Genomic DNA, 16,835 nt, shown 5'->3' with positions numbered 1-16,835 from the left:
TAATATACAGAGTTAATTATGAGAATTATGCAAATAACAGAATTATGAGAATTATGCAAATAATTTACTTTATGTGGTAAGAGAAAAAATTGCAGAGATGTAACATTGTTTATAATTTTGATATAATTTGAATTACGTATACGTATAAAAATAAACAATAAACAAAAAGGAAAAAACAAAACTCTGTACACGCGCGTGTAACCTTTAAGTTCTAGGTGGAGTGCGCTGATTGGTTTAATATTTGAGTGCCTATCTATGCGAAAGCGAAAAAGAGATTAGATATTACGCTATTACTGATATCAGTAGTTGAAGATATATCGTTGCAGTTGGCTGTTTACTGCATAATACATGCGAGAGAAATACGCCTTTTTCAACGTTAAAAGAGTGGAAAACATTTTTAGTTGCATTATTAGTTCCAGCTATTGCGTTTTGCGTTCTGATTGAGCAGTCACTATCGTTATTATTTGACAGTTATGGCATTGCCATTACCATCGACCTTGAAAACGTTGTTTGAGTACGTTTTGCGTCATATTCGAATTTTATAAGAGCGCAAACTTGTAAAACAAAAATAGGTTTTTGAATGTGGATTTGAAATTGTTCAGTTATTTTCTTTGCTCTTAACCTCTATTTTTTTCACATTTTTGTAGATACATAGATGGACATAAGCAGGAATATATAGATAATTTGAGAGAAGCAGTGGCTATTAAATCTGTGTCAGCATGGCCAGATCACAGAGACGAAATCGTGAAGATGATGAAATGGGCAGAAGTGAGATTGAAAAATCTTGGAGCAATTACAGAATTGGTCGATATAGGCAAACAGCCTCTTCCTGATGGCAGTGAAATTCCACTACCTCCTGTACTACTTGGAGACCTTGGGTCTGACCAAAAGAAGAAAACTGTACTCTTGTATGGACATTTGGATGTACAGCCGGCACTAAAGGAAGATGGCTGGGATACTGAACCCTTTACTCTTGTTGAAAAAGATGGAAAACTTTTTGGACGTGGTAGTACTGATGATAAAGGGCCGGTTCTCTGTTGGATACAGGCATTGCAAGCTTACAAAGCGACTGGACTTGATATTCCTGTCAACCTCAAGGTATTTCTTAATAAAATAGAAGATAGATCCGACTTAATATCATATCAGTTAACATTTATTTTACATGATATTTTACTATCTTTACATATATAAGCCTTTGGAACTTTTGCACAGTTTGTCTTTGAGGGAATGGAAGAAAGTGGAAGTGAAGGTTTAGATGATCTCCTTTGGGCAAGGAAAGATAGCTTCCTAAAGAATATAGATTATGTCTGCATATCTGATAATTACTGGCTGGGTACTAAAAAACCATGTATTACTTATGGTTTGCGAGGTATCTGTTACTTCCTCATAGAAGTCACTTGCGCTACCAAGGATTTGCACAGTGGTACTTTTGGTGGCTGTGTACATGAAGCAATGGCAGATCTGATTTACTTAATGAATACTCTGGTTGATGTTAATGGTCACATTTTGGTAGATGGTATTTATGATAAAGTAGCTAAAATGACTGAAGCTGAATTGGCCAGTTATAAGGATATAGATTTCGATGTGGATGAATTTAGGCAAACAGTTGGAACCAAGCGACTGTTGCATAAAGAAGATAAGGTATGTATCATAATTATTTTTTTTACATATTTATAAAAAAATGTTGATATTCCAATTTTCATCTGCAGATTCGTCTCTTAATGCATCGTTGGAGGCAACCCAGTCTGTCGCTTCACGGGATACAGGGTGCTTTCAGCGAGCCAGGAGCGAAAACTGTAATTCCAAGTAAAGTTATTGGCAAGTTTTCGATCAGGATAGTACCTAACATGACGCCGGATGAAACAACCGAGAAAGTAATCGCGTACATTAATAAAAAATGGCAAGAAAGGGATAGCCCGAATATCATGAACGTGAGCATGTATCATGGTGGAAAACCGTGGTCCGAAAATCCCGAACATCCGAATTACATAGCCGGCCGGAGAGCCACCCAACACGTTTACAAAGTAGAGCCCGACCTCTCCCGCGAAGGCGGGTCAATTCCAGTTACTCTCACATTCCAGGAAGTTACTGGCAAAAATGTATTGCTCTTACCAGTCGGGCAGGGCGATGATGGTGCGCATTCTCAAAACGAGAAATTGAATGTACATAACTATGTTCAAGGGGTAAGCATAATTGTTTAAATTAACGTAGTTTTTTATAAAGAAATCAGCTAATTCTGAATATTTTCATTATACATATAATTGATTTTATCTTTATTTGCAGACAAAACTACTTGGAGCTTACTTATATGAGGTAGCTCAAGTGTAATACTTTGTCTGTTGAACTTGTGTTCATCAAGGATCTATATAATTGTATTGCCTATTATAAACAGACTTTCAAACTTGTTATGAATTTAATTATCGATGCAAAACATTGCATTACAATATATTTTTTCATGATTTTTTTTTCTTTACATAAGTTTAATGGGTAAAAGGTGTTATTTTATAAGAGATTTACATACATAAGGGATTTTTAAAGCTAATATACAAGCTATATATTCTTAGTAAAAAAAAAATATACATATATATATATATATATTTCCAAAACAAATTGTTTCTTATGTAAATTAAGTATTATCTTATGTATCACTTCCCAATCTTCAGTACCCAAGCTGGTTGTCCTCTATGTGCATTAGCAGGTAAATATATTTCTAATTTATCATTGGATTCTTTCCACTAAAATTTTATATATGAAATTAATTTTATTACATTCTTTATAATAACTGGATAAAAGCAGGAATAATACTTACAGGAATAATCGACGAATAGCCAAGTAATTGAATCTGGGAATTCTTTGAAATTTTAAGTGAACCTAACAATAAAATATCTTCTGGCCATTCTAAAATTGAGGCATATAAGTATTTTTCATCTTTACTTTGTGTGTACCAAGTGCTTCCTGTTAAGGTATCATTTTGTACAGTTGAAGGCTTAGTATCATAAATAGCTTCTCCATTAACTGCTAGCCAAGCACCTAAAAAAAGAAAAAGCATATTTGTTTAGATAAGATTATCAGAGAAAAAAATCAATATTATCTAATTTGTGTATGTAGTCATTAGTAAAAAATACGATAAGATACAGTGGATGTATGTTTACCCATTCCACGCAGTCTTTCTTCATATATTGGTGAGATGATACCATCTTTTGTCGGACCAACGTTCATCAGTAAGTTTCCACCACAGCTTATGGTGATTACTAATTCCTTCACTAATCCCTCCAATGTAAAGTATTCGGATAAAACAGCGTTTCTACGAAATCCCCAAGACTTTTTATCAATAGTCATACAATTTTCCCATTTGTGTGGGAGAAGTACACCTGAGAAGCAAAATCTTAATTGAAAAAAAAAAATAAATTATATATATATATGTATATATTTTAATCAACTTTTATTTAATAATATCTATTTTTTTAATTTGTATACTATGTAGTATAATCTTATTTTAAATTTTACTTACCAGGATTAAAACGATCAGTACATGTAAAGAAACCACCATGATGGCAAGGCATATTGCTGCCCCATCTATCATTCACCACGACTGTGTCCTTTATAGGACTTTCATTGTACAACCAGGCTAAAAATTCTTTAGATTTCCAATAAGTATCTGATGCTTCCCAATCTCCATCCGACCAAATTACTTCTGGTTTGTATGTTTCCACCAACTCTTGTAACTCTGGTATTATCTTTTCAGTTACAAATGTGTCTGTTGTAAAATTGTTTCTTTTATCTGCTATATAAAGAGGATTATACCATTCGTACATGGAATGGTACAAGCCAAATCTTATATGTGTTTTACTTCGGATAGCTTCTGCCAATTCACCTGTTTTCATCAAAAGGAATGTATAAGATTCTTGGTATATATATAAATGTGAGAAGTCTGAATATATTTTTTAAATATTATATTACCAATAAGGTCCTTTTTAGGTCCCACATCCATAGAATTCCAACTGAATGAGTATCTTGATGGCCATAATGTATACCCTTCATGGTGCTTGCTTGTCAATACAATATATTTTGCGCCTGATGCTTCAAATAATTCAGCCCATTCAGATGCATTGAAGAATTCAGCAGTAAAATCATGTGCAAAGTCTTGATAGGTAAAATTTGGAGGATATCTTTGTTTCATGAAATCACGATATTTTGTACTTATAGTCTCTTCTGTGTAATATTATATGAAAAATATGCAGAATATATAATTATTACATGCACATAATATAGAGTAAGTTACCTGATTTAACGATCTTAAATAAATTTAATACTTAAATCAAATACTTGCTATATGAAAAAATTGTTCAAACAAAAGTTGCATGATATCAAAAAGAACATAAAGCACAATAGTTATTTTTTTTTTACTACCTTGCTTTTTGTCGAAATATAAAGGTCACTTAGAATTTTTTAAAGAATCCTGTTTTTTTATTTAAATCGATTCCTCACAATATTCGGCATAAAAAGTTATAAAACTAGGATGGCCAAAAAGTAAATAAAGTTTACGAAATATTTTTTATTTTAATTTGACATAATCTTACATAAACTATTTTGTAAAATATTTTTTTATGACCTTAACTCAATACTTTTATGCACAAAATAATGAAAGAAATTAATTGATGTAAAGAAAACATAATTGTTTTTTTTAAGAAAAAATATGTAATTTGCAACTAGCAGCTATACATTTTTCCTTAAAAACAACTGTTTTCTTTACTAATTAATTTTGTTTGAAGTTTTTTCATATAGCAAGTATTTTGTGATTTATTCAAGATCATCAAATTAGGTGATTTACCCTGTATGTATTTTATATATATACAGTAAATTAAAAATTAAACATTAAATATAAAATTAAAAATTTAATATTGAATATACAGTAAATTAAATACATTATGAAAGCATTTTCAACCTTTCCAATTGTTCCAAAACCATTCAGAGCCAAAGCTAGGTACACTGAATACACCCCAGTGAATAAAGATTCCAAATTTTGCTTCATCGTACCAAGGTGGAAGTGGTCGACTGTCTAGACTGGACCAAGTTGGAACATATTTGGATGTTTTTGTCGAAAGTAGCACAAAGTTATTCTCATCTGTTTTTTTCGTTATCACATTAAAGTACGTCGCCTTCACTGATACATAAAGAAACAGCGCAGTACACAAAATATGTACAAACAGCATCATCCTATCAACAGGAGACTTTCAATGAAAGCAATGGACGTTGAATGTGTCTTTTGTATCATTGGTCATTATTTTATATATTATTTTGAGATTAGATTAGATAATATTATATATTTTTGTAGACAAAGATTGCATTGATCGACCTTTGTAATTTGTGCATATAACTTATATGCCCACTTTTTATGAAATTAATTTATAATTTCATAACAAAGCGTTGATTATTATCATTAATTTTAATATATAATTATAATTATTCAAATCAGTTTTTTCTTGATTTTTTGCTTATAAATCGCGAAAAATGTGAAAATTTGGAATGGAGAATATTCAAATTTTGAAAAATCTATATTTTAAACAATTGCAAATTTGACAATTTGACAATTGTAAATTTTGTAAATTTTATAAAAGAATAAAATTTATTAATTATAAAATTTACAATTGTCTTATATATATGTAATATATTTATAATTATATAATTTTATAATTAATGAATTTTATTTTTTTATAAAATTTATAAAATTTACAATTGTCAAATTGTAAAATTTATACAATCAATTGTCAAATTTACAATTATTTAGAATATATAAACTTTTTAAAATTTAAAAATCTATTTATTCTTTATTTCGAATATTAATTATTATATTATGATGTGTGTTTATTTTATATATAATATTTTGATATAATGAAAATGTGTTATCTCTTTACTGATTATATATTATATATATAATGATCATAATATTGATATGATGCAAATGTGTTATCTTTTGACCGATTTTTTGATCTCGATTATATGATATGTTATACATAATTATATGATATGTTATACATAATTATATGCAAATCTCCTCCATTCTTTTCTCACTCTCACATTCGGCATCTATCTGCATATCTTAAAGATCACTCGGAGATATAATCTAGTTTTAAGAGATAAAAGAAATTGTTTATATTCCATTATATACTTATGATATATACATTCATATTACATATAGAATTTTTTTCTTTTTTTTAAATCAAAGATGTCTCGAATTTCTTTCTTCTTTTCAAATTTGTCTTGTATCGAGAAACATTTTTCAGTATCCTTCATAATTCACATCTACACGTGTGTTAAAAGTATATACACGTCTAGCAATTGTTTAGACTTTAGACGAGGACGACGAGGAAAAGAAAGGAGGAGAAGAAAACATATGATATTCTTCACAACCAATCATATCGTGCGAACAATGAATAGCGTAACTAACTTTTGTTGGGCCCTCTTTCTCTCCCAAATACCTATAATAAAAAATTGAACTTCTGAACTAAAAAAGACGAAGTTTTGCTGCAATTAAAGTAAGTATATTTTTTCACAAATTAAAAAGAAATTTTTTTTTATTTTTCTCCAATTTTTTAGTTATTTATTTTATTAAAAAATTTCTTATTTTTTTATTTTATGAACCACCTTAATTACGGCACTGTGAAATATTTCAGTCCCTATTTCGCGGCGATGTATCGTTTTCTCACGTCATGAAAACAGGATCTAATGAATTTAAATCAAACAAGGAACGAGGAGTTTTAGCAGGCGAAAGAGAAATTCGTTGATGAGTAGACTGTTTTACCGGTGTTTCGCCATAAAACTTCCTTTCCTATTAAAATATCGTAATTCAATATGGCTTGGGTACCTTTAGAGTCGAATTCAGAGGTGAGCGATTTTTCTTTGTCAAGTTGTAACGAATATTCGAGTATGAGATTAAACGGATTGTATGATTTCTATTTTAGGTTATGACGAAGGTAAGCGGCTGCCACGTCCGAGTGAAATTAAATTGTCATTTCGTCGTCATCTTCAGTTTTCCACACTATTTTTTTACTGATGATATAGTTTCTACGAGAGAATATTATCCGATTTTTTTTTTACGCGATTCTATAATTCGCAAAAGTTTTATATATATACAAGGTAATTCAGAACAAAGGTAATAAATTTTGCTAGATTATTTAGGAGGTCATTACGAGTAAAAAATGTTAATGACGAAAGGTTCTCTAATTTCAATATTTATGTAATTACAGAAGTTGTAAAATTTTGCTATTATTATAGTAAAAAATCCATATGCTTAGTAGGAAATGACCTTTGAGAAATCAAAATAGAATATGCAAACTGAAGTGCAAACATCATTTGTTTACACTTCAGTTTTACAATAAATTCTCAAAATATACTCCCTGAGCTTGAATATACATATTGCGCTGACAAATATCTGTTAAAGTTTATTACATTCGTTCTAAATCATCCTGTATATAACATCTATTTTTATAGTTCCTCCATAAGTTGGGTGTTCCAAAGAAATGGTCAATCATAGATGTATATAGCTTCGACTCGGATTTGTTGGCGATTATCCCTAGGCCTGTCCTTGCTGTTGTATTGCTTTATCCTGTTCCTGCAAAGGTATACATATATACAATACATAATATGTAATATATAATATACTGGCTCTGTAGATAAAATTTGTTTTATTTTGTTCTTAGACTGAAAAGACTGAGGAGGAAAAAGAAGAAGTTAAGGAGAGTAAAAGTGATGCTTCAGAATCTCCTTACTATATGAAGCAATGTATTTCAAATGCGTGTGGAACAATTGCGTTAATTCATAGTGTGGCCAATAATTTGGATGCGTGAGTGTTCAGTCATCAATTGTATATAATCAAGTTTGTTGCAAGTCACATATATATAATTGTGTAAAAATAAATTTTTTTTTATGATAGCATACAGTTAGAGGATGGGTTTCTTAAGACATTTTTAGATCAAACCAAAGGACTTTCGTATGTCGAGCGTGGAGAGCATTTAGAAAATGCGCAAGGAATCATCGATACTCACATGGAATCTGCCCAAGAAGGACAGACCGAGGTACTTTGCTATTTTATAATCCCCTCTTATGTTTTTCATAATTTCTTCTTCGTATTTTTAAAACGGCTCGTTCTCGACTCAGGAAAATTCTAGCGAGCTCGGGTTTTCGGCATATGAAAATATTAGAGTGACAACAGCTTTTTTTTTTCCATTTTTTTTTCCACCTGGCGAGAATTCACAACAGAACGTATTAGTCTTTATGAGGGGATTGGCTTCGCGGAATTGTTTTTTCCGCATTACTAGTTTTAGTTGAGAATAATATAATTGTCTTCAAAAGTTTTTCAAAAAGTTGTAAATTTATAAATATACATATTTCCTATTTTTTTTTTAGGCGCCAGCTGAAGATATGGAGGTGTACTACCATTTTGTCGCATTTGTACATAAAGATGGTTCCCTATATGAGCTAGGTATGTATTTCATACATTAATTGCACACATTTTGGTTAAAATTTTAATAATAACATTGGAGAGGACAGTATTCGCTTCTATGGCATTTAAATTGATTTGTCACAAGTAAACAATTTTATCTATTTTCTTACTCAAACGTATATGAGATGATTAATTGGGATGGAACTTGATATTATTAATTATTAGGCAACAATTTTAGCAACGGAGTTAATTATCATCTTATTGTTAGATAAAGCAACAAATACCAGTTAATAACAAAAATTTGATTTTTAGATGGTCGAAAAACTGCCCCTATCAATCACGGTTCAACCACGCCGGAAGCACTTTTGAACGACGCCGTTCGCGTATGCAAGGAATACATGGAACGCGATCCTACCGAGGTGCGTTTTACGGCGGTCGCGCTCGCTGCCAGCGAATAAATGCCATCCCCAAAATTCATTCGCTTTTAAGCTAACTTAAGAGAGAGATATGAATAATTTATTTTATACGTTAACGTTACAATGTTACATGTATTTCGTTTCGGCAACGCATTTATTTTCAGTTTTTTTCCGATTGCCAGCTTTCTCGACAATATGTACGTCAGTGATGTACATCACAATGTAGTACGTCAGTGAAAGAAATTTATATATGCAGTTGTTTATTGTAGTGTTATGTTTTTTTTTATTGAAAAAACTACAATTGACAACGAATCTCTTCCAGTACGTTCGCCTCCCCTCTCCTTCCCCCGTCATTTTTCGCCATATTTAACATATTCTTACATAAATTATGAAATATCATAAAATACTCATTTTTTGATAATCTTACCTTAATCCTTAAGGCTCCTGCATACTCGATTGCCAAGTCCGTAAAATTTGTATGACAGCGTCACATTTGGCAAAACTAAACTATTAAGCGTAAAAATGACATAAATTATTCTTGCGACTTACAGCGTCATTTATCATTTTAGTGCAGTGTTTCTATTTTTAAAGTAATTGTTATAGTGTTAAAATATACCGAAGACTCTCATTTTGTTATAATTTAATATGTAAAAGCAAATATTTATTTCATTTCGATACCTGTCAAACAGCTGGTTTTCGTCCTTGATTAGGCTCAATTCAATTCGACATATACAAAGTTATTTATTGCTTACCCAAACAAAAGGAGAGTTTTCGGTATATTTTACAAGTCGGTTCTATCGGTTACAAACCCTATTTTATTGAAAAACATTTTTATTTTAGCGTAAGTCGCAAGAATTTTCATGGTATATTTTCTCGCTTCTGACGTCATCAATTCAAGATGGCTGCAGTGAGTATCCCAGGTAGAACATAAAACTCATAATGACGTCATAGGCCGGTATTCATAGTCCGTTCTTATTTCAAGACCGTCTTAAGTAATGTCTTAAGATGCAAATACGGCTCTGTGATTGGTTAATCACATCTTAAGATTGTACTTAAGACAGTCTTAAATATAAGAACCGACTATGAATACCGGCCATAATGACGTCATCATGATTTATTCATCACTTAAAAGTTATCTAAACAGAAATGATTAAAACATGATTTAAAGATGACAAAAAGAATAATAATATTTTAAGCCCGCTAATATAAGAAAATCGCATTATATAACTTTCAAAAAATTTATATTGCTTAAATATTGTTAGAATATATGCGAACAATAGAATAAACAATAGTAATTGTAATATATAAAAAAATGATCAATATGAAATCAAAAATAAGTCATCAAAACGTTGCTAAAAATGTATTAAATGAGATCATTATGATTTTTTCAAAATGACATTATAGGCCGGTATTCATAGTCCGTTCTTATATTTAAGATCGTCTTAAGATCTCGTTTAACCAATCAAATGCTCGCATAGCATCTCTTGATTGGTTGAACGAGATCTTAAGACGATCTTAAATATAAGAACGGACTATGAATACCGGCCTTAGTGACGTCATAATGACGTCATTATGAGTTTTATGTTCTACCTGGGCACAGTATATACAGTAGCGCAACTCTCTCGATTTTGTGTTGGCCAAAATGGAGTGCGCATGCGCGAAGTAAGCGAGTTGCCCAGTAGTGCCATCTGAACTTCTCTCTCACTCACTCTTACTTGTTTCGGTCTCTCTCAGGCCGGTATTCATAGTTGGTTCTTATATTTAAGACTGTCTTAAGTACAATCTTAAGATGTGATTAACCAATCACAGAGCCGTATTTGCATCTTAAGACATTACTTAAGACGGTCTTGAAATAAGAACGGACTATGAATACCGGCCTCAGTCTCATTTTTTATAAAAACATTATTTATAGATTATTACTATATGTATTTTTACTATATTATATGTATTATAATATTATTAATTATTATATAAAGTCTCTTTTGCTCTTCTGAGGTTCTTTCTTGTTTGTATCGAGGTGGATCGAGTAGCTGAGGTACAGACAGGTAAAGAATTTGGAAGAAAAAAATAGAGATATTAGGTATATATATATATATATGTATATGCATATTTATAAAAATATTTTTTAAACATTTCTTTGTTTATCATAAATATATAATATGTAATGTAATTTTTAGAATATCTACATTAAATCAACATGTTATTTTTAGGAAAACTAAAATACTTTTAATTTTATTTATTAATAAAATTTGTAATAAATATTTTATATGTGATTTGTAATAAATATTTTATATGTGATTATATTTTTGTTTCATAAATTTTATTTATATACTTCATATTAACATTATTATACAAAAATATATATTTAATAAATATAATTTTTTTATTTTATAAAAATATTGCATTTTATTATTTCTCTTTGTCACTTATTTATAGCGTGCAATTAAATTTTTGTATAATATATAATTTTATTATTTTGATACATATAATTAATAATACTATGATTTTTTTTATAACAATGTATATAGTTAATAATTTTTATATATTATATTTTTTTTTTTTTTGCCTTTGTCTATTTTAACATTACACACGTCTCATATTATTTATTAATGATACGCTTTAGAAATTTTTATTTATTTTTTAACGTACATATTATTATAATAATTTTTATTTCTTTCTATTTTGTATTATTTTTGTTAAATTATATTATTCTGATATGTTAATAATGACTGAGTTAGAAAGAGAATGAGTTGGAGAGAGAATAAACAAGAGTGAGCGAGAGAGAAGTTTAGATGGCATTACTGGGCAACTCGCTTATTTCGCACATGCGCACTCCATTTTGGCCAACACTAACTTCAAAGGCGCCGACAGAGAGTTGCGCTACTGTATATACTGTGACCTGGGTATGCAGGAGGCTTAATTTATGCACAAAATCATGAAAGGAATAATAAATCGGTGTAAAGAAAATACATAATTGTAAGCAAAGGTATGTAATTTGCAACTAGCAGATACATATATATTTTGTCTTAAAAACAATTATGTGTTTTCTTTATACCGCGCGATTGATTTCTCTCATGATTTTGTGCATAAAAGTATTAAGGTAAGATTATCGAAAATGATTATTGAAATATTTTACGATATTTCAGTTTATGTAAGTTATGTCAAATTAAAGTATAAAATATGTCGTAAAAATTATATTTACTTTTTGACCATTTTACTCTTATAACTTTATGCAGAATAATCGATTTATATATAAAAAATATAGTAGTTCTATTTAAAAAATTCAAGGTTGACATTGATATTATTATAAAAGAATTTTTTTTTCAAATTTTTTATTGCACGTTGTAGCTTGCGTAAAACAGATTAATTTTCACTATATAATTTTTGAAAAAAAAATTTAAAAAAAATCGAAAAATAGTCTTAAAAAATCGAAAATATTTGAATCCCCTCTTCGTTAATAGGTCAAAAATTTTGTTTTTAAGTGTAGAATTATATACATTTTTTTGAAAAAAATCGAAGGGGTTTCATTGAGGAAAAAAAAATAATTTTGGTTAAAATTGATTAAAACACTATTAAATTAAAAAAAATTTTTTTAAATATTTTTTTCGAAAAATACATTTAAAGACAAAAAAATGACCACCTTATTAATGCCAATATTTTAATTTTTCTTCAAGTTCTAAATATTTGAAATTTTCAAAAATAAAATCAATTTTTAAAAAAATGTGTAACTCGGAAATCGATAAAGATAAAAATCTAAAAAAATTCATGGAAGCTACTTTCAATGAATACAAAAACAAAAAAAATGAAATAAAAAATGGTCGGGGACAAAAGTCGTTGATTTGGTGTGGAATGCCCCATATATAGATCTCGTTAAAAATAACAAACTTCGGATACCGCGCGTCGATCAAGATCTTCAAACTTTGCGTAACAAAGCGAACGATTGCTAAAATGAATTTCAATATACAAGTTGGAGTTGATTATATGTTGGCACATTCGTCACTTTATATATACCTACTACTTCGTGGACATTTTTGTTTTAATTAATAAAATTTCGACAAAATTTTGTTATATTTCACAAATCGCATATTTATCACGTTGATACATTATGCAATTCGCGCGTGTAAATATATAAATGTTAATATTATTACTTTTGGGATAAGCATTAATGTTATCACAAAAAACATATGTTACGTACATAAACTTCACAATTCTTTTCTCTTCTCCAATTTATGCAAATCAGCGTTTTGCGGAAAAATTAACTATAAATTTAAAATAGAAAACTCGAGAAAAGGACTGCGAAAGAGCCCGAGGCTATATATAGACCGACGAAAATATGAGATTAATAGAACAAATAATCGATCAATTTCCTCATTATTATAGAGGGAAATAATGTCGAAATCTCTCGCTCGATTCATGTTATCAGCCGAAATAAAAAATTAATTACTCGCATATAATTATAAAACTCGAATTAGAAAACAAAACAGCGATTGCGAGAGAGCTCAAGGACAGACTAATGAAAATATAATCGAACAATATATTTTATATTTAATAATTTCCTAATTATCTCACACACACACACATAGGAAGAAAATTGAAACCCCTAGGCCGACACTTTTGTTATCAATCGAAATTAAAAAGCCATTATTCTTACAAACGAGAAAATCATTATGGAAGAGAGTAAAATTCGAAAGCTGTGACTATGAATCACAAGACTCAGAACTGCCCTACAGGTGGGACAGACCTGTATAAAAACGGGGAATCTTCCAAGAGTTAACACTTAACACTCAGCCGTTGACAGTTAACAGTCAGTAGTTACCAGCTAGCAAGTCAGTGGCTAATAATCAGTTAGTATTTCCGAGAAACCATCTCCAACCCACGACCGGAAGGTGAGAAATTCGACAAAACCAAAACTCCGAGGAGGTTCTCCGTACCAACCCGTCATCACCGTTCGTAAGCTCAGTCGGTCTTTCTCTTATTTTACACCAAATAGTAAGTTGTCCCAAACCTTTTCTTCTTTTATTTGTATCTATATACTTGAAACAATTCTTGAATTCAGAATTTTAGAGAGCTTCGATCGTAGTCGTCTAATCCTCTTTCGTTCATTCTAAAAATCAAGCAAAAATTCTCACGTTAAAGGCGGAGCTCGCGTATTCTTTATTTCACTCCAATCATTACAACTCTATATAACTAATGAAATTGAATAACTTGGCGTGAATAATTTTACATCGAATAACTATATGAAATGCGTGCTAACGAAGAATCTTAATAAAAATAATAACAAATAATAATAATAACATTATTATAAGAACTTAAGGATTGTTTCAAGACAACTGTTCTCCCTTATATTAATGCGATTCATTCTCGCTCTCGTGAACAACTCGTAAAAGAAAACGTCACGTTTGTAATCAAACGAGCGCGAACTCGTCGTAGTCGACTCTGACTTGGGGCTCGGCAACTTCAATTGTAATTGTCACTAATATAATATAATGATAAGTCACTCTCACACAACTATTCATGGAAGGTGCTATCTGTCAAATATATGTAGAGACAATAATTTAATTCTTTCAATCTAAATCTATGTATTCCTTCAACCCTTTTTATTTTGTATTATAATTAATTTAATGAATTCAATTAGAACTAAAATAAAGAATGTCAAATTATATTAATTTATTAGTTTGAATAAAATTAAGTCCTAACAAAAGAATTTAGTAGCCGTCCTTTAACATCCCTGTCTCTCTTCCATCCGCCCAAGATCGCACTAGGTCCTGTCCTGTGTAAAAGTTTAAGTTCCCTTACCGAAGAAGGACCACCGAACGAATGCCCGAGATAAACAAGGTAAAAGCGCCTATCACAGTCGTTGACCTGTTATCGGGGCCAACAGTTCGTTCGAGTTGAAATCTGATAGATTTCGAGTAACATTTGTTACGACTTCCGTAAGGCCCATCCTTCGCACAGGCCAGGACGTAACACATACAAAAGTTTTTTTTTTTAGAAAGAGGTAAATTAATTGTGTTACGAAAACGACATAAATCATAATAATAGATTTTTGTTTTAAAATTGTAAAAAATTTTCTTTTTTTTCTCATTTTGTACATATATATACTATTTTCTAAATTTATACTATATATATTTTAACATATATTATATATCGTTTATTTTTATATAAACGAAAGAATGTAAAATAGATATAATAAAAATATAATTTTATTTTGTAAGAATAATTATTTAATAACTGTTTTGATGGAATGTGTGTTATATCTTTTTTATAGTATTTATTTATTTATAAAAATGGTGTGAGACTGATATCAATTCAATTTTGTAAAAATAATAATTTTTGGATTTTTCTTTCTATAATCGATTTAAGTATTTGTTGTTTAATTATTGATAATTTGTATCTCTAACAAAAAGAATAAAATTTTGGATTTTAAATATTATTTATAACATTCTTACATTTATTCGAAAAATATAAATTTAAGATGATGTTTATCGAAGAATTTAAATATTCATCTTTTGTAATCAAACATAATTATTATCGAGTAAAAGGAAAATTATTATCGGTAAAATACAATGAATTATCGATTTTTAAATATTCGTTTTTATATTTAAGATACGAATTAATTTTTAAAACATTCTATCGTCTTTCGAGAGTACATTTATGTCAAGCTTTTATTATATGCAAAAATGTGTTATTATTTTGCACGATGTATTATTATATTATCACTACAAAAACATAAACGGTCACTGACCATCCGGCGGAAGCTATTTTGAATCTTTTTCCAAGAGATTACACATCTTGGCATGACTTTCAAAATAGTGACTTTAAAATATAAAATTAACATAATGTATCTCTTCAGTTCAGTAACACAATCTGTATTACGTAATACTGTTTTGTTCCAAAGCAAAAAATGTGCTAGAAACTTGTTCGTAGAAATGTAATTATAATAATTGTAAAAATATGTGATAAGATATATGGTTCATATAAATTTAAATTCTTTATTTATGTCATTATTTATATCTATAACAAATATCTTTATATAAAATATATATAATATAAAATATATATAAATATATATATAAAATGTATATACACATATAAAATAAAATATATTAAATATATATATAAAATATATTTATGTACAAAGATATATATAATGGATAGGTAATTTAATGTATTGTACATGGATGCAAAGAATAATTTCAAATTTTGTTATATATACATAGATTTCTTCGATACATAAAGAATTATTTCAAGATTGTTCCGATAAACTGGATGGTGTAGTATTTATAATTATTTTATTAAGCATGGAAAATATTCTTTTGGAGAAGATATCTCTCTCCAAATCTTATGCGTCATTCTAGTGGAAAATTTCATCATCGACTAGCTGTGTGGACTGGACCGATTAGCATCGGGGAGCGGTTGTTCGTAACAAATTTTAAAAAGATACGCGATATAAATTGTTGTGTTGCTGGACAGAGACTATATATTATTGTAAACAATGGTAAAAACATAGCTCAATCGTCATCATTTTATTTCTTCGATCTTAATGAAGATGATATTACTCAACAATAACTGTAGTAAATTCCATATTCCAAATTCTGTTGCATCATTCGATCAACTTCTTTATTTTGAAAATTTTATCTTATTTACAACGTAATATCATGTTAGCTTATTTGTGAAATTTTTATCACTATACTCCAAATTGATTGAGCGATAAGATCAAACAAAAAAATCGCTTGAGATCAATATCTAAAGATGCGATATCTGATGAGAGATGATTTTGAAAATTTGAATTCTATAAACAAAAAATTGCGAATGTAGAAAAAAAATACATATGTATACATATACTCGGAACAGAGGAATGAAGGCTTATCCGCTTATCGCATTATTTATTATCGAGAGTAACTCGTGCACTTGCATATCAGCATTTCAAGGTGAAATCTACGGTTGTGAAATGATGTTTCGCATATTTTGCGCGA

At 29.4% G+C, this 16,835-nt stretch overlaps 3 protein-coding genes across 4 annotated transcripts; 2 read left to right on the top strand and 1 right to left on the bottom strand.

Moving 5' to 3' along the window:
* The first annotated feature begins 229 nt into the window (after positions 1 to 229).
* On the top strand, positions 230 to 3,873 carry Cndp2 (Cytosolic non-specific dipeptidase 2). Of its 2 annotated transcripts, none has more exons than XM_083031604.1 (7): positions 230 to 514; positions 648 to 1,098; positions 1,213 to 1,641; positions 1,710 to 2,183; positions 2,284 to 2,698; positions 2,812 to 3,221; positions 3,746 to 3,873. In XM_083031604.1, exons 1-5 carry the CDS (start codon positions 474 to 476, stop codon positions 2,326 to 2,328), a joined length of 1,440 nt encoding a protein of 479 aa, XP_082887730.1. In that variant the 5' UTR covers positions 230 to 473; the 3' UTR covers positions 2,329 to 2,698; positions 2,812 to 3,221; positions 3,746 to 3,873. The 2 variants fall into 2 exon arrangements, with proteins under 2 accessions (XP_082887730.1, XP_082887729.1); XM_083031603.1 differs by having other exon boundaries at positions 3,515 to 3,873.
* On the bottom strand, positions 2,527 to 6,353 carry Fuca (alpha-L-fucosidase). Its single transcript, XM_083031602.1, has 7 exons — positions 6,194 to 6,353; positions 4,946 to 5,217; positions 3,961 to 4,212; positions 3,512 to 3,874; positions 3,153 to 3,371; positions 2,810 to 3,030; positions 2,527 to 2,735 (listed from the first exon to the last, which is right to left on the bottom strand). The coding sequence occupies exons 1-7, from the start codon at positions 6,292 to 6,294 to the stop codon at positions 2,646 to 2,648; spliced, it is 1,518 nt and encodes a 505-aa protein (XP_082887728.1). The 5' UTR covers positions 6,295 to 6,353; the 3' UTR covers positions 2,527 to 2,645.
* A 370-nt stretch (positions 6,354 to 6,723) lies between these two features.
* Positions 6,724 to 9,127, top strand: Uch (Ubiquitin carboxyl-terminal hydrolase). The gene is made up of 7 exons (XM_083031606.1): positions 6,724 to 6,885; positions 6,963 to 6,974; positions 7,492 to 7,620; positions 7,701 to 7,843; positions 7,934 to 8,075; positions 8,407 to 8,482; positions 8,756 to 9,127. Exons 1-7 carry the CDS (start codon positions 6,853 to 6,855, stop codon positions 8,899 to 8,901), a joined length of 681 nt encoding a protein of 226 aa, XP_082887732.1. The 5' UTR covers positions 6,724 to 6,852; the 3' UTR covers positions 8,902 to 9,127.
* Positions 9,128 to 16,835: the final 7,708 nt, after the last annotated feature.

This window comes from Prenolepis imparis, unplaced genomic scaffold (assembly GCF_030444845.1).
Source record: "Prenolepis imparis isolate NDT839.2.m4 unplaced genomic scaffold, iyPreImpa1.0 SCAF_2, whole genome shotgun sequence".
Lineage (NCBI taxonomy): Eukaryota > Metazoa > Arthropoda > Insecta > Hymenoptera > Formicidae > Prenolepis > Prenolepis imparis.
Note: the sequence above shows the minus strand (reverse complement) of the source record. Positions and strands in the feature narration are given on the sequence as shown.